Source organism: Staurois parvus, unplaced genomic scaffold (genome assembly GCF_062004578.1).
Source record: "Staurois parvus isolate SC_StPar_1 unplaced genomic scaffold, SC_StPar_1.0 ptg000172l, whole genome shotgun sequence".
In the NCBI taxonomy this organism is placed as follows: domain Eukaryota; kingdom Metazoa; phylum Chordata; class Amphibia; order Anura; family Ranidae; genus Staurois; species Staurois parvus.
Window position 1 is genome coordinate 12,178,346 of NW_028317968.1, and position 26,809 is coordinate 12,205,154.

The 26,809-nt window shown below is 43.1% G+C and overlaps 1 protein-coding gene across 1 annotated transcript in view; it reads left to right on the forward strand.

Annotated features, from left to right (window-relative positions):
- Nucleotides 1-358: 358 nt before the first annotated feature.
- The window catches only part of ELOA (elongin A), a 67,038-nt gene continuing 40,587 nt past the window's right edge, over nucleotides 359-26,809 (forward strand). Inside the window, exons 1-4 of the mRNA XM_089676694.1 lie at nucleotides 359-467; nucleotides 23,761-23,817; nucleotides 24,245-24,357; nucleotides 24,471-25,380. Of these exons, the coding sequence (XP_089532820.1) occupies nucleotides 396-467; nucleotides 23,761-23,817; nucleotides 24,245-24,357; nucleotides 24,471-25,380 (1,152 nt within the window). The 5' untranslated portion in view covers nucleotides 359-395. The remainder of the gene's footprint in view (nucleotides 468-23,760; nucleotides 23,818-24,244; nucleotides 24,358-24,470; nucleotides 25,381-26,809) is intronic.

The window sequence follows — 26,809 nt, forward strand, 5'->3', positions numbered from 1 at the left end:
TTCACAAATTACATTTTGTTTCAAAAGTGTTAAAAGAATTTTAGAATGACATCCATCAAATGCTCAAAGAATTTTTGGATGACTCTGCTTACGAATATTCTCATCTGAAAATCTACACATGTATGGCTAGTATCGAGTAGCAAGCAAGGTTCCCTGCCAAAGCAGCGGTCTGTTTAAAATGTGTGATAGGTTCTCTTTAACGCTTTCTGTGAATGAAAAGGATGCAGGGGGGCGTTTGCCAGTACTAAATATGGGAGTCTGCGAGCCTTTCCCAGCACGCCCAGGGGCAGACACGTCATGTTGCAAGTTCCGGTTCCATTAACTGGGATGGTAGGCGATACTGGGTAATATGGATTAAATGTAACTTCCGGTGTGCTTGCCTGCCAGTACTAAAGATGGCGGAATCCGTGGTGGAAGTTGTAGAGAAGCTGCAGTCTAGACTCTCGGCCAGTACGGAGCCTAAGAAGGTAAGATTTGGGATATGGACGGCGGTCCGGGGCCAGGCAGAGAGATCAGGGAAGGCAGCGTGTGTGTATAAAGGATGGTGTGAGCAGGAGCTGTGTATGCGTCCAGATGATACACGGAATGATCGGGGGGGGGGGGGGAAGCTCGGACCCCCCTCCAGTCAATGGTGTGCTGTTCCCGGATAGTGTGACCGGAGTAGCACCTCCCTGTCCCTGTGTGTGGGGGGGCCTGGAGCCTGCTTACTGCGTACAGACCCCGATCCGGCCATATGCTGGAGGCTGAGCAAACACAGAGCTTCTCTGGTAGTCTAGTCAGGGTTAACTTACTGCAAGTACTTCATCCCAGTCATCAATACAGCCCCCATCATCCTCTGGGCTCCTAGTCCTGTGAGGGCACCGGAAGTAGTAAGAGTGCAGTGGTCTCTATGGGCTCATGTGAAATGTCAGGGCTCATTCACACCATAGTGCACCCATGCAACGCATGTGATTTGACTTGGCTTTGCAGTGCGTTGCCTCACCCCTCATTTCTTTGCTCTTAATACGTCACACATTATAGTATATAAGAACGCGTTGCCCAAGAACGCTCCTTGTCCTGTTTTGGCGCACAGCAAAGTGACCCATTGGGGTGACCTGAGCTCCTAGGGCAGGGGTAGGCAACCTGAGAGCAGCAGGACTACAAGTTCCATCATGCCTCTGTAAGTCATAGCTGTAACTCAGTTTTGTAATCTTTGCAATGCCTCATGGGAAATGTAGTTCCACAACAGCTAGAGAGCAACAGGTTGCCTACCCCCTGTCCTAGGGCAAGAGGCAGACTCCATTGGAACTGCACAGTCATATTACAGACGTGAACGAGTCACAAAGCCCAACTCCAGAAAGGAGTAGCACCTTGTTCACACAGGCATAGGCCCGCACAAGGGTTGTGTTGACCCACACGTGGATGGACAGGTGTTCCATGCACCTCCCATGCAGGTGGTTCCATTCGTTTCAGATGGGATGCAGCGGTTGCATGGTCACAGCTGCTGCTCCCAAGTTGACAGCTATGCCAATGCATGACCTCAGACACAGTCTATGTTTAGGGCCTTGCGCTCATGCAGCTGTCACCTTGGATCTGTGTAGCCGCAGTATCCCAATTGAAATGAATGGGACTGCCTGCACAAGGATTGCATCCCTGTGTTGGCATATGCTATAGCAAGGTTTCTCAACCAAGGTTCCATAGGACCCTAGGGTTCCTACAGAGGTTGCTAGGGGTCCCATGAGCAATTTCTGTCTCTCAGATAAGTTCCAGTTATCTTTTAGCTATCTTTAACTATTTGCCCCCCCCCCCAGGGGATTTACCCCCCGCCTCTCCTGACCTGGCCATTTTTGGCGCTGCATTACTTTAACTGACAATTGCGCGGTCATGCAACATTGTACACATATGAAACTTGTCTTTTTTTTTTTTTCTCCCACAAATGGAGTTTTCTTGCAGTGGTATTGATCACCTGTGCGGTTTTGATTTTTTGCACTGTAAACAAAAAATCCAGACAATTTTGAATAATAAAATAGTATTTTTGACTTTTTGCTATTAAACATGTCCAAAAAAGTATCTAAATCTAATTTTGTCATAAATTTAGGCCAAAATGTATTCTGCTACATGTCTTTTCTAAAAACAAATCCCAGTACGTGTAAATTGGTTTACATGAAAGTTTTATATCATCTACAAATGGCAGAATATGTACAGGAATTTTTTTTTTAACTAGTAATTGCTGCGATCAGCGACTTATTGTGGGACTGCGGTGGGCATTCAGACACTGAGGAGAACTGACTAACTGCTACGGACATCTTCAGTGACACTGATACAGTGATCAGTGCTAATAAAAAGCACTGACACTGTACTAATGACGCTGGGCAGGAAGGGGTTAACATCTGGGGTGATCGAAGGGTTAAATGTGTGCTGTTTGTGTTTTACTAGGGAAACAAGCTGCTTAGTATTGCTCTGCTGTGCAGAGCAATAAAATAGCAGCCAGTTTGTCCTGGCAGGGGAGAGATCTGTGTTGTTTACATACAGACCTCTCCCGTCAGTTCCATTGACAATCACCAAGTCCGGGCCGAGAGTCGGCGATTGACATGCCAAGGAGCCAATCACGTGTATGTATATGTGTGTAAAATATATATAATGTGCATCCCTGCTGCCCTGTAGCAGTACTTTTGCTATATGGCGGTTGGGAAGCGGTTAAGGAGGTAATTCTTCCCATTGATTACAAGTGTCAGGAGCATTCTTCCTACTGACCATCGCACTAATGTATCATGAGTTGTAGATATAGTAATATTTAGCAGGGGTTCCCCGAGACCGGAAAGTTATTTCAAGGGTTCCTCTCTATTGAAAATGTTCAGAAAGATTGTGTTATAGTATGCATGTGTGAACGAGGCCTAAAATTTCCAAAGCTCCTTTCCCTTCTCCTTCCCAACCACTTCAGGACTGCCTAACGGTAAATAGACGTTGTGGCGTTGAAAAGGCTTATGGGGATTATGGCTGCAGCTGGATGCCATAACCCTGATATAAAAAAATTTCCACAGCTGCTCCACTTTCTGCTAAGTGATCCTAGCTGTTGATTAGCTGCTGGATCATCAGAAAGCCCAGGAACAAATCTGGCAGCTGTCCATAGAGATGAACAGAGGAGAGATATCCTCAATTCAGCTCTAAGACCTCGGAGGTGGGGATCAACGGCTTGACATCTCCCTTTTTTTTGGGCAATGTGTACAATGCCTCTTCTTCCTTTTTTTTTTTTTTTTTTTTTTTTTTTTTTGCGGGAGGGGGAAAGTATTAGCATTAGTTTTTTGTTTTGTTTTTTTTTGATCTGATGCGTTCCATTGTAGAGGGGAGATGTGGGGTCTTATAGACCCCAGATTTCTCCACAAAGATGACCTGTTATGCCTTATCACAAGGGATGTTTACATTTCTTGTGATAGCAAGAACAGTAATACAATAAAAAAACAATCCTAATACAAAAAAAAGTTAAATGCTCCCATCCCCCTATGCTCATGCGCAGTGGCGAATGCATACATAGGTCACACTCACATATGTAAATGGTGTTCACACCACACATGCAAGGTATATCTGCAAACATTATAGTGAGAGCAATAATTCTAGTACCAACCCCTCTCTGTAACTCTAAACTGGTAACCTATAAAAACATTTTAAAGCGTCGCCAATGGAGATTTTTAAGTACTTTAGTACGCCATTCCATGAGCGTTTGCAATTTTAAAGCATGGTAGCTATTTACTTGGCATAAGATCATCTTTCATGTTATACTAAAAAATTGAGCTTGAAAAACCGTTGTGCATATACTGTGTGACAAAAAAAAATTGCCACTACTGCCATTTTATTTTCTAGGATGGCTGCTAAATATACAGCGGGTAAAATAAGTATTGAACACATCACCAGTTTTCTTGGTAAATATATTTCTAAAGGTGCTACTGATATGAAATTTTCAACACGTGTCGTCCCACAGCCCATGCAATCCATACATACAAAGAAACCAAAACAATTACGTTTAGAAATAAAAGTATGTGTAATAAAATGGAATGACACATGGAAAAAGTTATGAACACGCTAACTGAAATGTATTTAATACTTTAATATTTAATACTTGGTACAAAATCCTTTGTTGGTAATGACCGCTTCAAGACGCCTCCGGTATGGAGAAACTAGTCGCATGCATCACTCAGGTGTGATTTTGGCACATTCTGCCACACAAACAGTCTTCAAATCTAGAAGGAAATGAAAATTTAATAGTACCTTTCTATTTACCGGGAAAAATGGTGACGTAGTCAATACATATTTTACCCGCTGTATATAATGTTTGGGGGTTCTAAGTAATTTTTTTATTAAAAACACAAACCAAAAAAAACCTGATGTCTACATGTAGGAGAGAAGTGTCAGAATAGGCCTGATCCTTAAGTGATTAAAACTAATTTTCCGCACATGCAATACCTAACTCTGGATAACAAACCCCCCCCCCCCCCCCCAGCTAATATCGCTGCCAAAGGAAAAAAAACAAATAAAAAACTAATCAAACTTAAAGCCGTGGTCATGTGATGTTCCAGTCTCCTGGTTTCTTGAGGCAGGGTCTTCCTTTTGGGTGTCTACATCCCTGCCTGTGTGAACACTCCCAGTGGTGGGAATCTCTTAAATCCGCTTCAGTAGCAGTGAGTGAACTGGTCACCAAAGGGATCATGAGCAGGAAATAGTGACCAGTCCACAGGGCTGGAAGTAATCTTTTCTGACATACTATCATCTGAGATAAAAATGGGATGGATTACGAAGATTTCATTTCTTTTCTTCTATTTTTTTTTTAAACACTACTTCTGAAAAAAAAATAATTCACGTACATTGCAATGTCCAAAATGTAATTAAAGACCAACTCCGGGCAGAAATCGCATCCTAATCAGTAAAAGGCTCATGGATCTGCAATTTTCATTAAAATACCAGGTAATCCTACCATGGTGTTCCTGATTTAGGCACCTCCTTTTATAGTGACAACACTCTGTTCTTGCTCATTGTCACCCTGCTACATTCCCTCTGGGAAGGCTATAAGTAGCTGTGTCGGAAAGCCTGTCCTGATGCCATGCATCTACACTGATGTTCGTTGATGAGGCTGCATGAATAGGCAACACTGATGCGCATTGATGAGGAGGCACTGATGATGCTGCACTGATATTCAGCAATGTTGGGCCTTGCTGGGTGGCACTGCATCAGGAAACTGATCATCAGTGCCGATCTCCTCTGTGACTGCTATCAGCAGTACTTCCTTCACTCTGTGACAGCGTGAGGAAAATGCTGCCAAAAACTGGGAACTGTATTTACTCCGTGATCTGCTGTTATTGGACACAGCTGATCACGTGGTAAAAGGCTGATGTGATTTGCCTTTTACCTTATAACGTGATCAGCTGTGTCCGTAGGATACAGCGATCATGGAGATGGCTGGGTGCACACCCCTGGGGGTGCATGGGAGGGCACATTCTGGGAGGACGTCATATGACTCCCTCCCAGAATAGGTAACCGCGCTGAAGCCGTCATTAGACTATAGCGTGGTTATCCACCTGCCCTCCAGAGGATTTACCCCCTTTTGTGACCAGGCCATATTTTGCTTTGGCACTATGCTGTTTCATCTGGCAATTGCTCGGTTGTGCAATGCTGTACCCAAATGAAATTTATATCCTTATTTTTCATACAAATAGAGCTTTTTTTAGGTGGTATTTGATCACCTCTGTGGTTTTTACTTTTTGTGCTATAAACAAAAAATATTGAAAAAAACCCCCAATATTTTTCACTTTTGGTTATAAAAATAATCCAATAAGCTCAGTTAGTCATACATTTAGTCCAAAGTGTATTCTGCTACATGTCTTTAAAAAAAAGACATGTAGCAGAATTAAAAAAAAAAAGTTAAAAAAAAAAAAAAATATATATATATATATATATATATATATATACAGGGTGCAGCAACATAACTTCCTTTTTTCAAAACGCAATAAAACCCATTTTATGAATCAGAATTGTTTTTATTGTCTTTAATAATGTAGGTACATATCTAAAGTTCTGTTTTACACAGTTTTGAAAATCATATCAGGTACGTGATGCCCCCCATTGTCCATACACTGAATAAGCCGATTTCTGGCGTTTTTCATGACCCTTACCAGCATAGCAGCGGGTATGTTGGCAATTTCTGCGCAGATGTTGGCCTTCAGGTCTTGTAGGGTCCTTGGACGGTTTACATAAACACGGGATTTAAAAAAACCCCACAAAAAAAAGTCGCAAGGGGCCAAATCGGGGGAGCGGGCTGGCCACTCCAAATCGCCCCTTATTGAGATGAGGCACTCCAGGAAGTGTTCCCTTAACCACTTGCCTACCAGGCACTTATACCCCCTTATTTACCAGGCCAATTTTCAGCTTTCAGCGCTGCCGCACTTTGATTGACAATTGCGCGGTCATGCAACATTGTACCCATATGAAATTTTGATCATTTTTTCCTCACAAATAGAGCTTTCTTTTGGTGGTATTTACTTTTTGCGCTATAAATAAAAAAAAGTGCAAAAAAATTTGAAAAAAAAAAGTTTCTTTGTTTCTATTATAAATTTTTTCAAACAGGTATTTTTTCTCCTTCACTGATGTGCGTTGATGAGGCAGCACTGATGGGCACTGATAGGCGGCACTGATAGGCAGCACTAAAGGGCACTGATAGGCAGTACTAATGAGGTGGCACGGATAGGCGGCACTGATAGACAGCACTAATGAGGTGTCACGGATAGGCGGCACTAATATGAAGCACTGATAGGCGGCACCGATAGGTGACACTGATGATGGGTACTGATAGACGGCACTGACTGGCATCACTGCTGGGCACTGACTGGCGGCACTGACTGGCACAACCCCTGGGCACTGACTGGTGGCACTGACTGGCAGCACTGCTGGGCTGCACTGGTGGGTGGCACTGGTGGGCAGCACAGGTGGGTGGCACTGGTGGGCACAGGTGGGTGGCACTGGTGGGCACAGGTGGGTGGCACTGCTGGGCACAGGTGTGTGACACTGCAGAGTGGCACAGGTGGGTGCACTGCTGGGCACAGGTGGGTGATCTGCTGGGCACAGGTGGGCGGAGTTAGTGGGCGCACTGCTGGGCACAGGTGGGTGGAACTTGCGGGTGGCACTGCTGGGCACCGATCATCAGGGCACTGATCATCAGTGCCCTGATGATCGGTGCCGATCCCCGCTGTGACAACTGCCGGTTCTCGGCAGTACTTTCCTCACGATCTGACAGCGTGAGGAAAGTGCAGCCGAGAACCGGCACTTGCATTTCCCTCTGATCAGCGTGTCATTGGACACCGCTGATCACGTGGTAAAAGCCCGCTGTGATTGGCCTTTTACCACATCACGTGATCAGCTGTGTCCGTAGGACACAGCGATCACGGAGATCGCTGGGTGCGCGCCCCCTGGGGCGCGCAGGAGAGCGCGTTCTGGGGGGACGTCATATGACGTCCACTCAGAACTGGCCGGCCGCAGTGCAGCCGTCATTCGGCTATCTGCGGTCGGCAGGTAGTTAAAACAGCCATTGATGCTCTTGAAGTGTGAACCGTTGCTCCGTCCTGTTGGAACCAAATGTCCCCTAAGTCCAATTCATCAAGTCGTGGAAAAACAAATTCCTCCAACATGTTCACATACCGGTCTGAATTCACTTATTCAGTGTATGGACAATGGGGGGCATCACCTACCTGATATGATTTTCAAAACTGTGTAAAACAGAACTTTAGATATGTACCTACATTATTAAAGACAATAAAAACAATTCTGATTCATAAAATGGGTTTTATTGTGTTTTGAAAAAAGGAAGTTATGTTGCTGCACCCTGTATATACAGTCATGGCCGAAATTGTTGGCACCCTTGATATTTTTCCTGAAAATCAAGTATTTCACACAAAAAAGGTATTGCATTAACACATGTTTTGCTATACACATGTTTATTCCCTTTGTATGTATTGGAACAAATATAAAACAGAGGCAGAAAAGCAAATATGACATAATGTCACACAAAACCCCAAAAATGGGCTGGACAAAAGTATTGGCACCCTTAACTTAATATTTGGTTGCACACCCTTTGGAAAACATAACTGAAATCAGTCGCTTCCTATAACCATCAATAAGCTTCTGACACCTCTCACCCGGAATTTTGGACCACTCTTCCTTTGCAAACAGCTCCAGGTCTCTCTTATTGGAAGGACACCTTTTCCCAACAGCAATTTTAAGATCTCTCCACAGGTGTTCAATGGGATTTAGATCTGGGCTCATTGCTGGCCACTTCAGAACTCTCCAGCGCTTCTTTGCCATCCATTTCTGAGTGCTTTTTGACGTATGTTTGGGGTCATTGTCCTGCTGGAAGACCCAGGATCTTGGACGCAAACCCAGCTTTCTGACACTGGGCCCTACAGTGCGACCCAAAATCCTTTGGTAATCCTCAGATTTCATGATGCCTTGCACACAGTCAAGGCACCCAGTGCCAGAGGCAGCAAAACAACCCCAAAACATCATTGAACCTCCACCATATTTTACCGTAGGTACTGTGTTTTGTTCTTTGTAGGCCTCATTCCGTTTTCGGTAAACAGTAGAATGATGTGCTTTACCGAAAAGCTCTATCTTGGTCTCATCTGTCCACAAGACGTTTTCCCAGAAGGCTTTTGGCTTACTCAAGTACATTTTGGCAAACTGTAGTCTTGCTTTTTTATGTCTCTGTGTCAGCAGTGGGGTCCTCCTGGGTCTCCTGCCATAGCGTTTCATTTCATTTAAATGTCGACGGATAGTTCGCGCTGACACTGATGCTCCCTGAGCCTGCAGGACAGCTTGAATGTCTTTGGAACATGTTTGGGGCTGCTTATCCACCATCCGGACTATTCTGCGTTGCAATCTTTCATCAATTTTCCTCATCCGTCCACGACCAGGGAGATTAGCTACAGTGCCATGGGTTGCAAACTTCTTGATAATGTTGCGCACTGTGGACAAAGGCAAATCTAGTTCTCTGGAGATGGACTTGTAACCTTGAGATTGTTGATATTTTGCCACAATTTTGGTTCTCAGGTCCTCAGACAGTTCTCGTCTCCTCTTTCTGTTGTCCATGCTTAGTGTGGCACAGACAGACACACAATGCAAAGGTTAAGTGAACGTCTCTCCTTTTTATCTGCTTTCAGGTGTGATTTCTATATTGCCCACACCTGTTACTTGCCCCAGGTGAGTTTACAGGAGCATCACATGCTTGTAACATTCTTATTTATCCGCAGTTGTGAAAGGGTGCCAATACTTTTGTCCAGCCCATTTTTGGAGGTTTGTGTGACATTATGTCGAATTTGCTTTCTTTCCTCCCTTTTTTTGTTTTGTCCCAATACACACAAAGGGAATAAACATGTGTATAGCAAAACATGTGTTAATGCAATACGTTTCGTGAGAAATACATGATTTCCTGGAGAAATATCAAGGGTGCCAACAATTTCGGCCATGACTGTATATATATACAGTTGTGTTCAAAATAAAAGCAGTCAGACATCACAAACCTGATCAATCACTGTTTTTGGTAGAAATGATATTTCTACATGGAAAATAATTTACTAGCAGGTGTAGTAGAGTAATAGAAATCCAACAGACCCAACAGTCATGACATGCATGCTGCTGATTCTGTGTAATTGAATCACTAATTGAAAGGGGCATGTTCAAAATAATAGCAGTGTGGAGTTCTATTAGTGAGGTCATTCATTCTTTGAAAAACAGGTGGCAATTATTGCCCTTATTTAAGGAAGGAAGGCAGCAAATGTTGTACATGCTGGTTACAGTGCATTTCTCTCTGCAATTCTGAGGTAAATGGATTGTTCCAGACATTGTTCAGAAGAACAGTGTACCTTGATTAAAAAGTTGATTGGAGAGGGGAAAACATATAAAGAAGTGCAGAAAATGATAGGCTGCTCAGCTAAAATGATCGCAAATGCTTTAAAATGGAAACCAAAACCTGAAAGACGTGGAAGAAAGCGAAAAACTACCATTCGAATGGATAGAAGAATAGCCAAAATGGCAAGGACTCAGCCAACAATCAGCTCCAGGAAGATCAAAGAAGGTCTAAAGTTACCTGTGAGTACTGTTACAATTAGAAGACGCCTATGTGAAGCCAAGCTATCTGCAAGAAGCCCCCACAAAGTCCCACTGTTGAAAAGAAGACATGCTGAAGAGGTTAGAATTTGCCAAAGAGCACATTGACTGGCCTAAAGAGAAATGGCGCAACATTTTGTGGACTGATGAAAGTAAGATTGTTCTTTTTGGGTCTAGTGGCCGGAGACAGTTTGTCAGACGACCCCCAAACACTGAATTCAAGCCACAGTACAATGTGAAGACAGTGAAGCATGGTTGCGCAAGCATCATGATATGGGGATGTTTCTCATACTACGGTGTTGGGCCTATTTATCGCATACCAGGGATCATGGATCAGTTTGAATACATCAGAATACTTGAAGAGGTCATGCTGCCTTATGCTGAAGAGGAAATGCCTTTGAAATGGGTGTTCCAACAAGACAATGACCCCAAACACACCAGTAAACGTGCAACATCTTGGTTCCAGACCAACAAGATTGACGTTATGGAGTGGCCAGCCCAATCCCCGGATCTTAATCCAATAGAAAACTTGTGGGGTGACATCAAAAATGCAGTTTCTGAGGCAAAACCAAGAAATAGAGAAGAACTGTGGAATGTAGTCCAATCATCCTGGGCTGGAATACCTGTTCACAGGTGCCAGAAGTTGGTTGACTCCATACAACACAGATGTACAGCAGTTCTCAGAAACAGTGCTTATACAACTAAATATTAATTAAGTGATTCAAAGGAAAGCAAAATCTTCAAACATTTTTCAGTTTATATAGTGAATGTTTGAGTTTGTAAAGAAGAATACAAACACTGCTATTTTTTTGAACAGTCTAATATTCACTTTTCTTCAATTTTTTTAGAGGAACAACACAAATTTGATATATTTTTCTTCATGTTTTGATTTGGAATAGAATGTGTAGTGTTCCCAATGCATTTGTGTGTATGGAAATAAAAGCTATTAGAAGGATTTTGAGCTTTATTCACTTTTTTCAACACACTGCTATTATTTTGAACACAACTGTATGTATGTATGTCTATATATATATATATATATATATATATATATATATATATATATGTGTGTTTGCGTGAAAGTTATAGCGTCTAGAAACTATGATGTGTGTGTGTATATATATATATATATATATATATATATATATAAATTTACTAAGCTTTTACTTTCTGACTGCCTATCACATTTCTTGAGGTGCAAAAATGTCAGGGCAGTACAACACCCCCCTCCCCAAATGACCCCTTTTTAGAAAGTAGATACCCCAAGGATTTTGCAGAGAGGCATATTAGGTCCATAGAACATTTTATTGTTTGCCACAAATTAAAAAAAAAAAATTTTTTTGATAGAAAATTACTTTGAACCCCCAAACATTATATATTAATATAGATGGAGAATAAAATAGTGGGTGTTGACATGTTTTACATCACAGTACTTGCGCAGCGATTTTTCAAACGCAAATCTTTTAGGAAAAGTATACTTTTTAGAAATGTAATGCACTAAAACACAATATATTGCCCAATTGTGTGATAACATCCACTCCCTCATCATATCACGACTCGACTACTGCAACTCCCTCCTCACTGGCCTGCCTCGCCGCTGGCTATCCCCGCTTCAGTCGATCCTGAATACGGCTGCCAGACTCATTCACCTTTCCAACCGCTCCGTTTCCGCCACCCCCCTCTGCCAATCCCTCCACTGGCTTCCGATTACGCAACGGATCAAATTCAAAATCCTAACACTGACGTACAAAGCTGTCCACCATACTGCCCTGAACTACATCACTGACCTAATATCCAAGTACCGCCCAGCACGCACACTCCGCTCCTCACAAGACCTCCTTCTCTTTAGTTCCCTGGTCTCCTCCTCCAGGACTTCTCCAGGGTGTCACCCATCCTCTGGAACTCCCTGCCCCAACCCATCAGATTATCACCTACTCTCCTCTCCTTTAGGCGCACCCTGAAAACCCATCTCTTCAGGGAAGCCTACCCCACCCCCTGCTAACTTGCCGACCTCCTCCACTCTTCCTACCACTCCATCCCCCACAGCTATCTCCTCCTGTACCACTATCCCCTCCCTCCTAGATTGTAAGCTTGAAAGAGCAGGACCCTCAATCCCCTCATGTTTTGCATTGTATTGGTATTGTTCTGTCACATGTTCTGTCCCCCTTTGTAATGTACAGCGCTGAGTGAACTATTGGCGCTTTATAAATACTGTATAATAATAATAATAACATATAAAAGATGATGTTACAGCAAATAAATTGATATCAAACATAACATGGTTTAAAATTGCGCATGCCCATGCAATAGTGACAAAGTACATTATAATATCGATAGATGATGCTTTAAAAGTCTTTACAGGTCACCAATTTATATTTACGCAGGAGGTCTAGTACTTATAGGTAGTGACAGGTATTCTTTTCTGAGAAATCTGGGGCCTATTGGGCTCTAGTAGATATCTCCTCTGCCCTTAAAGCGGGGGGGGGGGGAGTCCCTTATTTGGGTGGGCGATGATGTATTGATGTGCCTATAAATTACCTTGTCCCACAATCAACTGATAGAAATCTTCTGGAAAACATTTTAATGGTATTTTTGTTTTATTTTTTTAACATTTATTATTTTACTTTTTTTTAAATACTTTTATCAGAATAGTACAATGTTACCATAGTTTTTTTTTTTATATATAATAAAGATTATTTCTCATGCAAAGCTTGCTGTCATGAACCTAAATCATTCATTAATTGTCATGAATGAGTTAGGTTTTTGACAGCTCAAGATAGTGATCTGTGATTGGCTGGAGCTGCTCACATGGTACAGGGTGCTGTGATTTTCTCCATGTACAGCCAGAGCAATGTACCTGTACATTGCTTTTCCTGTAGCTGCCGTCTGGCCGCAGTACATTGCGGGCAGTCGGGAAGCTTTTCCAGATACACTATATTGCCAAAAGTATTGAGCCACCTGCCATTACACACACATGAACTTTAATGGCATCCCAGTCTTAGTCTGTAGGTTTCTATATTGAGTTGGCCCACCCTTTGCAGCTATAACAGCTTCAACTCTTCTGGGAAGGCTGTCCACAAGGTTTAGGAGTGTGTCTATGGGAATGTTTGACCATTCTTCCAGAAGCACATTTGTGAAGTCAGGCACTGATGTCAGATGAGAAGGTCTGGCTTACAGTCTCCGCTCTAATTCGTCCCAAAGGTGTTCTGTTTGTAGGTTGAGGTCAGGACTCTGTGCAGGCCAGTCAAGTTCCTCCACCCCAGACTCGCTCATCCATATCTTTATGGACCTTGCTTTGTGCACTGCGCATGTTGGAACAGGAAGGGGCCATCCCCAAACTGTTCCCACAAAGTTGGCAGCTTGAAATTGTCCAAAATGTCTTGGTATGCTGACACCTTAAGAGTTCCCTTCACTGGAACTAAGGGGCCAAGCCCAAGCCCTGAGAAGCAACCCCACACCATAATCCCACCTCCACCAAACTTCACACTTGGCACAGTGGAGTCACGCAAGTACCATTCTCCTGGGAACTGCCAAACCCAGACACGTCAGTCGAATTTCCAGACAGAGAAGCATGATTTGTCACTCCAGAGAACACATCTCCACTGCTCTAGAGTCCAGTGGCTGCATGCTTTACACCACTGCATCCGATGCTTTGCTTTGCACTTGGTGATGTAAGGCTTGGATGCAGCTGCTCGGCTATGGAAACCCATTCCATGAAGCTCTCTACGCACTGTTGTGCTAATATGAAAGCCACACAAAGTTTGGACGTCTTGCGCTATTGACTCTGCAGACAGTTGGCAACTTCTGCGCACTGTACGCTTCAGCATGTGCTGACCCCACTCTGTCATTTGACGTGGTCTACCACTTCGTGACTGAGTTGCTGTTGTTCCCAGTTGTTTCTACTTTTATAATACCACCAGTTGACCGTGAAATATTTAGTAGCAGGGAAATTTCACGGATGGACTTATTGCACAGATGGTAACAAATCACGGTACCACACTTGAATTCACTGATCTCCTGAGAGCGACCCATTCTTTCACAAATGTTTGTAGAAGCAGTCTGCATGCCTAGGTGCTTGATTTTATACACCTGTGGCCATGGAGGTGATTGGGACACCTGAATCCAATGATATTTAAAAAAAAAAAACATATCTATACTTACTTGCTATGTGCAGTGGTTTTGTACAGAGCAGCCTGGATCCTCCGCTTCTCGGGTCCTCCGCAGGCTCTCCTGGCTTCTCCTGTCTATCAGTTGCCCCCACAGCAAGCAGCTTGCTTTGGGGGCACCTGCTGCTCCGTGTGTCCATTCACACACGAAAGGGAGAATGTCACCAGAACACCGAGGATCACCAATATGGGTCCAAACATTTTAATGAACAATCATATAGTTACAGCAAGGCAACGTTTCAGAGTCTCACAGGATCCCTTCACCAGGCATGTGATGTCACCGATGTGCTGGTGACATTCTCCCTTGCTGATTCTGTTTGGTTCCAGCCAACATCCAATGGCTCCCGCTTGCTGTCTCAGCCAATGAGGAAGCAGAGACCCAGGACAGCTGAGGCTGTTATTCATCGCTGGATCACAATGAGGCTCAGGCAAGTATTGAGGGGGCTGGGGAAGCTGCTGCACACAGGAGGTTTTTTACCTTCATGCTTTTGAATGCATAAAGGTAAAAAACCTTCAGTCTTTACAACCAGTTTAATGACATTATTATTATTATACAGTATTTATAAAGCGCCAATAGTTCGCTCAGCGCTGTACATTACAAAGGGGGACAGAACATGTGACAGAACAATACCAATACAATGTGATACACGAGGGGTTCGAGGGCCCTGCTCTTTCGAGCTTACAATCTAGGAGGGAGGGGGTGGTGGCACAGGAGGAGATAGCTGTGGGGGATGGGGTGGTAGGAAGAGTGGAGGAGGTCGGCAAGTTAGCAGGGGGTGGGGTAGGCTTCCCTGAAGAGATGGGTTTTCAGGGTGCGCCTAAAGGAGAGAAGAGTAGGTGATAATCTGATGGGTTGGGGCAGGGAGTTCCAGAGGAACTAGAGAGAAGGAGGTCTTGTGAGGAGCGGAGTGTGCGTGTTGGGCGGTACTTGGATATTAGGTCAGTTATGTAGTTCGGGGCAGTATGGTGGACTGCTTTGTACGTCAGTGTTAGGATTTTGAATTTGATCCGTTGCGCAATCGGAAGCCAGTGGAGGGATTGGCAGAGGGGGGTGGCGGAGACAGAGCGGTTAGAAAGGTGAATGAGTCTGGCAGCCGTATTCAGGATCGACTGAAGCGGGGATAGCCAGCGGCGAGGCAGGCCAGTGAGGAGGGAGTTGCAGTAGTCGAGTCGTGATATGATGAGAGAGTGGATGAGCTGTTTAGTGGTTTCTGGGGTTAGGAACGTGCGGATTTTGGCGATGTTGCGGAGGTGGAGTCTGCACGAGTTTGTTAAAGATTGGACTTGGGGCTGGAAGGATAGGTTGGAGTCCAGAATGACACCCAGTACTCTGGCCTGCAGGGCGGGTTTGATGGTAGCGTTGTTGGATGTGACGGAGAAGTCAATGGGGGGTGGTGTCCGGGCTGGGGGAAGACAAGAAACTCGGTTTTGGAGAGGTTCAATTTAAGGAAGTGGAGCGACATCCAGTCTGATATGTCGCTCAGTAGGTGTGTGATTCGGGCTGAGACCAAGGGGGTGAGGTGGGGGGTTGAGAGATAGATTTGTGTGTCGTCGGCATAGAGGTGGTAGTTGAAGCCGTGAGAGTGTATGAGTTGGCCAAGGGAGGAGGTATAGATGGAGAAGAGAAGGGGCCCAAGGACAGAGCCTTGAGGGACCCCAACAGAGAGGGGGAATGAGGGGGAGGTGGTAGCATTATAGGTAACGCTGAAGGAGCGTTGTGACAGGTAGGATGAGAGCCAGGAGAGAGCAGAGTCTCTGAGGCCGAGGGAGTGTAGTTTTTTGAGGAGGAGGGGGTGGTCGACTGTGTCGAAGGCCGCAGAGAGGTCAAGGAGTAGGAGCACTGAATAGTGGCCATTAGCTTTGGCGGTTAGCAGGTCGTTGGAGAGTTTGAGTAAGGCGGTTTCGGTGGAGTGTAGGGGACGGAAGCCGGACTGTAGGGGATCGAGGAGGTTGTTGTCGTTGAGGTGAGAGCATAGGCGGGTGTAGACTAGGCGCTCGAGGAGTTTAGATGTAAATGGGAGCAGGGAGATGGGTCTGAGGTTGTTCGGGTCATTGGGGTCCAGGGAGGGCTTTTTAAGTATGGGGGTGATGTGTGCATGTTTCAGAGGGGAGGGGAAAGTGCCGGAGGAGAGGGAGAGATTGAAGATGTGGGTGAGGGAGCGTAGGATGGAGGGGGAAGGAGGTCGTAGGAGTTGTGAGGGGATAGGGTCGAGGGGGCAGGTGGTGAGGCGGGCATCAGAGAGGATCTTGGAGACTTCCTCGATGGTAGTAAGGTCAAAGGTGCGGAGTGTGGGGGGAGCTTCAGTATGAGGAATGTAGGGTGGGGTGGAAGAGGAGGTCAGAGCAGTGGTGGGGCCATGGGAGAGGGGTGATGAGGGGGTAGCTGAGTGAGGGTGAAGGGGGTTGGAGAAAGTTTGAGCAGTGACGAAGTCCCTGCGGGTTATGTCGAGGGGGAGGGGGGATAAGGGGGTAGCTGTGTGAGAGGGGACGGGTTGAGAGGGCGTGTGAGTTGCGGCAATGTCCTTGCGAATTGTGTCAATCTTGTTTTTGAAGTGATTGGCAATCTCAAGGGCAGTGAGTGATGTGCTGGGTGGAGGTGGGGGTGGAGAGAGTAGAGAGTTGAAGGCAGAGAAGAGTCGGCGAGGATTGGAGGAGAGGGCCTTGATGAGGGTCAAGAAGTAGGCCTGTTTGGCAGCATGGAGGGAGGAGGTGTAAGTGTGGAAGGCAGATTTGTAGCGGGTGAAGGCTTGTTGGGATTTGGTTTTGCGCCATAGTCGCTCCAGGGCACGACTTTGTCATTTGAGGGTTTTGGTGTGATCAGTCTGCCAGGGCTGGAGCGGTCGGGGTCTGATGTTGCGTGTGGTTAAAGGCGCTAGTGAGTCAAGGGCTGTTGAGAGCGCATTGTTGTAGGCAGTGTTGCTCTCTATTTTTAATACACTATGAATAAAGGCTGCTTTGGTGATGCCCTTTAGGGGGTGGGACCATGATATCATGTGACAATATATCCTCAGTCCTCATTTTCTTGGTTGAATGACTCTCTGGGATGCTGAGAACGTCTTGTGGTTAAAGAGAAGTACTGCAGGTCAGTGCTTTTGATTAAAGGAGAGTATTGCAGTCTGAGCTGTTTTTTTTCCCCCCAGGTTATCCTTTTCAGCTTTGCTGAAAAAAAAAAAGTATTTTATATTCAATAGCTCAGGCTCTAATTAACCAACACAACAAAATCTAATCCAGTTTCTGTCGGTTCTGTTCAGATGGAAAATACAGTTTCAATTAGTGGTGCATGGAAATGAAAGTTCTTGTGCTGAAACAGAAAATTCAGAATGCATTTGGCCGAAAACCGAACCAAAATGTCTGCATATGTGGGGGTGGGGAGGCTCCAATTCTTTTTTTCTTTTTTTTTCTTTTCTTGTATTTTTTTCTACTTTCATGTATATTTTTGTTTATTTGTTTTTAATTCATGATTTTATTGCTATCACCAATAGTCCCCTATGTGATAGCATATGAGTGACAGGTCCTCTTTATAGGGGTAGGGGGTGGGGAGAGGAGTAGTGGAAGGAGCAGGAGAGGAGCAGTATATACAGTGAGGGAGTAGTGTATACAGAGAGGCTTCCTCACTGGCTGTCCCTATATCGTCGGTGCCGATTTTTAAGTGCAATTGCCGGCTTTTTTTTTCTTCTTCACTATAGCTCACAGAATTGGCGGTAACTTTCCCTGGAGCTAAAGTAAACTTTGTTTCTTTTATCTCAGGAAAGAAACTAAAAGGAAACTTTGTTTATTTTATCTTGGGAAAGAAACTAAAAGGAAACTTTGTTTCTTTTAGCTGGGGGGGAAAGTGACAGCTGATTCTCTGAGCTATAGTGAAGAAAAAAAAAGCCGGTAGTTACATTTAAAAACCAGCATTGACATATAGGGGTTTATTTACTAAAGCTGGTTCACACAGAATCTGGTGCACTTCTGCATAGAAACCAATCAGCTTTATTGCTAAAGCTTCATTGAACAAGCTGGGGTTGGAAGCTGATTGGCTCCCATGCACATTGCACCAGATTTGGAGTGAACCAGCTTTAGTAAATACACCCCATAGCGACAGCCAGTCACTGTATACACTGCTCCGCTCCTACCTTTCTCAGCCGCCCCCTCCCCCCCCCATCACATCTGCAGTACACACAGTCCCCTGTATCAGCACCTGTATCGGCTAAACTAATGCCGATAGGGCTGTTTTCGGACGATATGTTTTGGTGGCTGAAATTTCGGGGCATCGCTAGTTTCAATCAGAGAGAGTAAGCCTAAAAGTAAACCACTGCCACTGTGCTTTCTCTTTAGAAAACCAATGCCTGCTATGTATATCCTGTGAGTGGTACACACTTGCATTTAAGGTTTATTTGTAAAATAAATAACTTACAGAGTAGAAAGCTGTTAGATATTTAAAAGTTTTAAAAATTGACCCCGATCCACTATAGTTTCTTTAATCTCACTATTCCAGTGAAGTGTGGGAAGGTAGGGAGGGCTCTGTTACTCTTCCTGGGGTCACAGCAGAGCCTTCATTCCTCTCATGCGCTTGGCTGGGTTACTGAAATCAAGAGACTGCACAGACAAGAGCTGACATTGTGCCCTTCTTTGCCAGAATGACGGCAGCTGGTGGGAGGGTTTGGGCTTGCTTGTTCCCAGGCTTCTGTGCAGCCAGTACAAACATTGACCATAAGCAACATATATCTTAAAAAAGCCATGTAAAAATTTTTCAGTGACACACAAAAAAGTCCATTGCAAACCAAAGACATTTGAGAATATGCGTTGTTCAAATAAAAATTTGTGCAGTAAAAAAAAAAAAAATGAAAATGTAGAAAAGTTTGAATGTTATTGGTTGATTCATCCTGCTCTACTTGTATGGTGATATTGGATGTACTTCTGAGTTTTTTTATCATCATTCTCTTTCTGTAAGATTTCCTGTCTTGCTGAAGTATGCAATAAAAGCTGAAGTTTAAATCTTAATAGTTAAAAAATAAAAACATTCATTAAAAATATCAGCAGAACGTATTACTGCTTTGGATGCTTTAACAGATGACTTGTGAAACAAAGTAAATACTACGTAACAGTCACTTTCTTACATGGTGTTTCTAACTGAAAAAAGAATACCTTTACAAAAAAATTCTGCTTTATATTATACAAAATGTATATAAAAAAAATAGCAACATTATACATATGATAAAAGAGCACTGTAGTTATTCATGTGAAGAATGCAGTCATCCCTGACAAAGCATCAAGCAACTGTGATACATGTGGAGTTTTACTCCACTTGTACTACCATGCAGTTCACTCAGCTGGGAGGCACCATATTGGTTTTTGTATTTGAGACTTGCAGGGATTGATTTACATGCACTTTATTATTGTTACACTGCTTATTCTTTGTCTTATTTGTGTCAATTTCTTACAAATCTTGCGGTGGTAAGACCCAGGTCACAAGTATATGAAGGAGTATTGAATCATGTGATGCTGGTTTATTAGGCTCTTTGGTACTGATAAATTGGCATGGTGTTTTTCTTTTAATTGATTTTAACTTTGTATATAAATATTGTTTAAGTGGAATACTGCAGTTCTCTTTTATAATATATACAATGTCTCCAATAACTTCTTCATATATTTTTATGGCTGCAAAAAAAAATGTTATTTTATAAAGGATATTCTTTTGATTCGTTGGGCTGTGTTTCCCCTATATTGCTTGCAGTGGTGCAGGTTTTCTGCAGAGTATACATGTTATTTACAAATGAAGCTTGTGAAGTGTTCAGAACAAAGTTCAGAAACTCAGTCTTACACAGCAGTGGCTGCAGCTGCTACGGTGATGCACAGCAAGTCCCAGCTGTTAGGCCCCATGTACACGGGACACTTCTGAATGATGGAAACTGACTGCTGGAAAATGTAGGTTAACAAACGTCTGTTTAGCTGCATTTGCATATGGCCGTTTGCTTTTAGAAGCTTTTTTTAAAGATAACCTCAGGAGACCTTCCAAAATGCCCAAAATGCACTGAAAAACAGTAAAAAATTAACTATTTCAGACATTTTGAGAGAAATGTGTTCCAGCTCATTTCTGTGCAGAAATTATTGCAGCAGTGTCTAACATATTTTCTTTTATGCGAAACCTCAAAGTATGGTGTACCAGGTCCATTTGAGTACTGGGAAAATGCTTTGCATGCATTTTTCATGATGAAAAAAGGCTCTGGACAGCATCTGGAAATGGAAGAGTTAAAAAAAAATTTCAAACACTTATAAACGTGGTTAGCCGCGTTTACAGGCATTTGGTGTTTAAAATGCTGATAAAATCTACTCCTAAATGTTTTCTGTGTAAAAAAAATAAAAATAAAAAAATGACTGTAAACTCAACTGCCTGTAAACTACATAGTGTACATGGACACATAGGAAAACATTAGGGTGAGTTCAGGGGCTGCTGAAAAAAACGCTGAACAGCTCCTAAACGTGAGTTTATCAGCTGCAGTGTACATGAGCCCTTATTCTGACAGCTGGGAGTTGCCTGCAAGAGTAGTGGAGGAAAAGGTCCCATGGGCTGCTTGTTGGACAGCCCTGCTAGGCTTCCAAAAAAGATCGTAATGCATAAACAATCCACTTCATTCACTTAAAGTAAATCTAAATCCAATAATATAAAAAGGAATATATTGCAACCCACCAGTCCTTAGATGTGGTTACAGCATTGGTTCCTCATTTAACCGACTCCCGCCCGCCATATAAGGTAATGACGGGTGCAAGGTGGTTCCCTTGTTCTGGGAGGACGTCATATGACATCCTCCCACTCTAACCTCACGTGCGCGGCTCTGGGAGCGCGCAGTGCGGCGAACAGTGGTGCGCTGTGTCCCTCGGACACAGCAGATCAGCGGAAAGAGCCGAAGACGTCGGCTCGGTCATGTGATCAGCTGTGTCCAATCACAACTGATCACATGTAAATAGGGAAATGCCAGTTATCGGCATTTCTCTCCTCATGAGCTGTCACGCTGACAGCTCATGAGGAGAGGAGAGACGGTAATCGGCATTCCTCAGAGGGGACATGTACACTGATCATCAGGGCACTGACGATCAGTGTGCCCTGATGATCAGTGTAGCCCCAGCAGTGCCACCTGTCAGTGCCCATCAATGCCACCTGCCAGTGCCTCATCAATGCCACATATCAGTGCCTACCAGTGCACATCAATACCACATATCAGTGCATCTGAGCTGCTTTTCAGTGTCACCTATCAATGCCAGTCAGTGCCACCTATCAGTGCTGTCAATCAGTGCGCATCAGTGCTGCCTATCAGTGCCATATATGAGTGCTGCCTTTCAGTGCCCATCAGTGATGCCTGTCAATGCCCATCAGTGCCACCTACTAGTGCCTCCTCATCAGTGCCCATCAGTGCAGCCTATCAGTGCCCATCACTGCAGCCTCATTAGCGCACATCAGTGAAGGAGAAAAATCACTTATTTATATTTTATAACAAAAAATTTATAACAAAAACAGTTGTTTTTGGTTTGTTTAGCAAAAAATAAAAAACCCAGAGGTGATTAAATGCCACCAAAAGAAAGCTCTATCTGTCTCAAAAAAATGATAAAAATTTCATGTGGGTACAGTGTTGCATAACCGCGCAATTGTCATTCAAAGTGTGACAGCGCTGAAAGCTGAAAATTGGCCTGGACAGGAAGGGGGTATAAGTGCCCTGTAGGCAAGTGGTTAAAGGATAAGTTCACCTTTTGTTACATCCATATTCAGGGTGTAACATGTTACTGTAGGACCGCCTCCCGATTCCCCCGTTGTGACAGCTTGCAAGGGACCGGCCGTGTCATTCATTCAGAGAATTCTGCGAATGGGAATCTACAAGTCCCAACAGCCTTTGTCAGCTTCTAGTTCTTAATGAACTACAACAGTGCTGTTGAGTGCTGTGGTAATTCATTGATTCTTCCTGTCAGTGAAAAACTGCCTGCTCGTTCGATGTGCAAGCAGACAGATACACTGACAGTCTGCAGGAGACTTGCATGGCACCAGTGATCTGTTGATCACTGGTGCAATGCATTCCAGGCTTCTAAAACAGAAAATAGTAAAGGCACATTTTTTTTTATTTACCTGCAAAAAAAATGTGAATTTATTAGTTTTTGTTAACTGGTGAACGTATCCTTTAAGGCTAAGTGCATTGCCAGCAAGTACAGAAAATGCCCATTGATCCTGTCTAAATTCCAGTATTCTTGTAGCTTTCTGTGGACTGAACAGAAATCTCAAAACAATGTTATCTGCTTTCTCAGCAATCTCCTGTGAACCACAAAGCAATGCCCCTCTATGTAATAGTGATGAGGAGAGGACCATGCATATTTCAAATCAAGAGAGCAGTGTGGTGCTACGGTTGCAGTGCTGCTCCTCCATAGAATCGGGGCAGTGAGTGATTGTTGCCCTAGGACAGTGTATGTTATTGGCTGAATCGCCACGTGAAACTAAAGGAAATAAATATCCTGAAAGACAGAAAAATAATATAGCCACCATAGCAAAGAAATTATTTATTGCAATGCATTATGTTTTTTTTTTGGGGGTGGAGTTAGATGTGCTTTAATCTTAGAGATGACCAACATTACCCCTCTGAGCTTGGGATCTAGCTACAACCATGGTCACAGTAAGTGAGGGAGATGTAGTTTCCAGGCATTATGCATATCACAGAATGATAACATGCCACAGGGGAATGCCCACATGTAAATGCAGTTTAGTACGCAGTTTAAGACCTTTCAACCACTAGGATATTCAATAGAAAAATATGTATTTCTTTTATGTGTCTATCAGTAATGCAACTCACGTTTTTGGCCATGCAAAAATGCTTTGGAATGTGTTGGTGTAACCAGTGTTATGCTAGAACTGTAAGGTTTATCTATGCCCGAGGGGCCATTTCCACCTTTACAGTTCATGCATTAGCACGCCATTCATTTTTATTGGCATGTTGTACACTAACCCAACACACCGCCAACGCACATATGTTGTAGTGCACCAAAACGCTTAGTCACAAACTACTATGAGTTGTGGTATGCTGTGTTATAAAACATGCAACATATTGTTTTTTTTTCCCATTCTGGTGCATTGGTAGCCCATTTTGTGAATATTTTGCCTTAACGCAATTTGCGACAATGTGGATTAACACAACGCACCAGGATGGCAAAGTGTGAATGGGCCTGGTATGTTTTCACCCATAACATGACTAGTTTCATCATTACCAGTGATAATCAGGCAGTTCAGATAGCAAGTATCATTGACCAAGTGCTTAAAGCACTCTTTACAGTTTATTTGCAGAACAACTCATCATGTTGGAGAATCCCTGTGACTAATTTTGAATCCATCCCATTTCCATACAGATGGGCTAGCAATATTTCTTCATGATAACATTTAGAGATTTGTTATTCACTGTCCACTTGGCAACATCTAGACATGTGTAACAACGACCTCCTTTTTTTTCATTTGCAGCTTCTGAAGACACTGAAGAGGTTAACAGAACTTCCTGTTACATTTGATATATTGGTGGTAAGGTTCTTCATATGTTGTGCTTCTTTTTTGTTATGAAATGTATCCATTTGTAAAATAATAAGCATTGCATTGATTAAGTAAGTTGTTTCTCATCTTGCCTTTTAAAATGGGGACTGGCATTGCTGACCCCTCCTGAAATCGCTTTTTGCCTGGGTGCGATGCTTATGCTCTGGATCCTATACTTTCAGTGACCAATAACACGTATGTAGATCAAGACTTGCTGCAGTCTTTTTCTGGAGCAGTAATCCAGAAAGCTTTCAGAAGCACCCAGTCAACTAGCATTTTTTTGCAGTTACTGCTTCCATATTTATTTTAGTACAGAAAAAGTCTTTAATCGGGGACTTCATGTTTCTGTGATAAAACTGACGTTTTAGAGGAGCACTTTATCCTAAGTGTTGTCTGTTATGTGTTTTATTTATTGTAGGAGACTGGGATAGGAAAGACTGTTAATGGACTGCGGAAACACGAGTTTGTAGGAGACCTAGCAAAAAACTTGGTTGCTCAGTGGAAGAAATTGGTGCCTCAGGAGATTCCAAGGTAAAACTGAATTATATAGAAAAAAACTATTTGGTTAGCTAAAAAATGCAAGGCTGTTTTAATATAAAACCTGTGGAATTAATATTTACCTTTCTATAAATTTGCTTACATAGAACCGCTGAACCTGAGGAGCGGGAGTACAGTAAAAGCAGTTCCAAGAAAAGACCACGATCCCCATCGCCAGAAGAAGACCATAATGAATATGAAAATGAATTTGATGACAGTTACAGGTCTCCTAGTGGATCAGGAAGGGAACAGTATTCAGACCATGAGGATTCCGAAGATGGCAGAGGTTATTCTCCTGAACCCGCCTATAGTTCACCAACTGTATCCAGAGTCCTTCACTATCCTCACAAACTAAGCAAAGAGCAGAAATCATCCCATAAAGAAAAGCACAAGTCAGAGACTAAAAGTCACAATCCAGAAAAAAAGAAAGAAAAAACATCTTTAAAGGAAATGCATGACTTTCCATCCTATTCTGGAAGCAGCCGAGAGAAGCTGCCATCTCCAGAGATCAGAGAGCACAGCCATAAAAAGGAAAAACATAGGCACTCTGTTTCAAAGAACCAAGCTGAGGATGCTTTAGATAATAAAAAACTGAAGTATCATGACAAAGCAAAATCTGATAAACATAAAATAGACTATGAGAAAGGCAGAATGTCAGAAAAGGATCACGAGCCAGCACACAGAGACAAATCAGAGAAGAATAAAACTAAAACAAAATCTGGTGAACAAGGATCTCAGGAAAAGAAATCCATCAAGATCTCAGTTCCACCAGAAGACCCAGACTTAGATGATGATTTTGAGCAACCAACTATGTCTTTTGAATCCTATCTGAGCTATGACCAGCCCCAGAAAAAGAAGAAAAAAAACACTCCGAAACTGGTAGTAAGTGCACCTGAAAAGAGCAATAGGAAAGTGAGTGATGGCAAAACAGAACATAAGCAAGTTTCCAAACATAAATCAAAGCCATCTTCCAACAAAAGGGAAAAAAAGGAAACCTCATCAGCTATTTTAAACAAGGTGAGATGTTATGTCTTCTAGAATACTAGTTTTGGCTTTATTTGAAAAGAACAGATCAAAAAGATTAAAATCCTCTTTATTGGTTAAGTATGTACAGGCATACAATTAATTTTGTCTTTGGTTTAATTTTTAAAGTTTAAAATGGCTTTTGGTGTACTTTGCACATAAACATTTGTGTACCTACACACACATATATACAGTTGTACTCAAAAGTTTGCACACCCTGGCAGAAATTGTGAGATTTTGGCATTGATATTGAAAATATGACTGATCATGCCAAAAAATGAAAGAAAGATTGCAGCCATACCTGACAGAAGAATTGTCCGGGATTCAAAGAAAAACCCACAGGCAACCTCATAAGAAATACAGGCTGCTCTGGCAAAAGATGGTGATACGTGAACATAAATTAGCTGTTTGGTCAAGGTGCCAGAAAGAAGCTTTTACTGCACCAATGCCATAAAAAAGCCCAGTTACAATATGCCTGACAACACCTTGACATGCATAACCAGGCCTTCTTGTGTCAATGATGCAGTAAAGGCTTCTTTCTGGCACCTCCACCATGCAGCTCATTTATGTTCAAGTGTCATCATATTGTGCTCCTTCAAAACAACCACACTCTCTTTTTCCAGAGCAGTCTGTATTTTTCTTGTGGTTACCTATGGCTTTCCCTTTGTATCCAATCTATCAGACTATCACCTACTCTACTTACCTTTAGGCGATCACTGAAAACCTATCTCTGCAGGGAAGCCTATCCTGCCCTCTGCTAATACTGGAATCCTCTACTCTTCCAACCACTCCATCCCCCACAGTTATTATCTATTGTACAACTCACCCCTCCTAGATTGTAAGCTCCAAGGAGCAGGGCCCTCAAATCCCTCTTGTACTGAACTGTATTGTTACTGTATTGTCTCCCACTATAATGTAAAGCGCTGAGCAAACCGTTGGCGTTATATAAATCCTGTATAATAACAATCCCAAACAATTCTTCTGTCAGTTATGGCTGCAATCTTTCTTGGTCTACCTGACCTTGGCTTGGTATCAAGAGATCCCCGAACTTTCCACTTCTTAATAGGTGATTTAACAGTACTGATTGGCATATTCAAGGCTTTGGACATCTTTTTATGTCCTTTTCCATCTTTATAAAGTTCCATTACCTTGTTACGCAGGACTTTTGACAGTTCTTTTCTGATCCCCATGGCTCATTATCTAGCCTAGTCAGTGCTTCCACGAAAGAGCTAACAAACTCATTGACTATTTATACACTGACACTAATTGCAATTTAAAAAGCCACAGATGTGGGACATTAACCTCTAATTGGCATTTTAACCCGTGTGTGTCACCTTGTGTGTCTGTTCCAAGGCCAAACATTCCAGGGTATGTAAACTTTTGATCATGGCCATTTGGGTGATTTCTGCTATCATTGATTTAA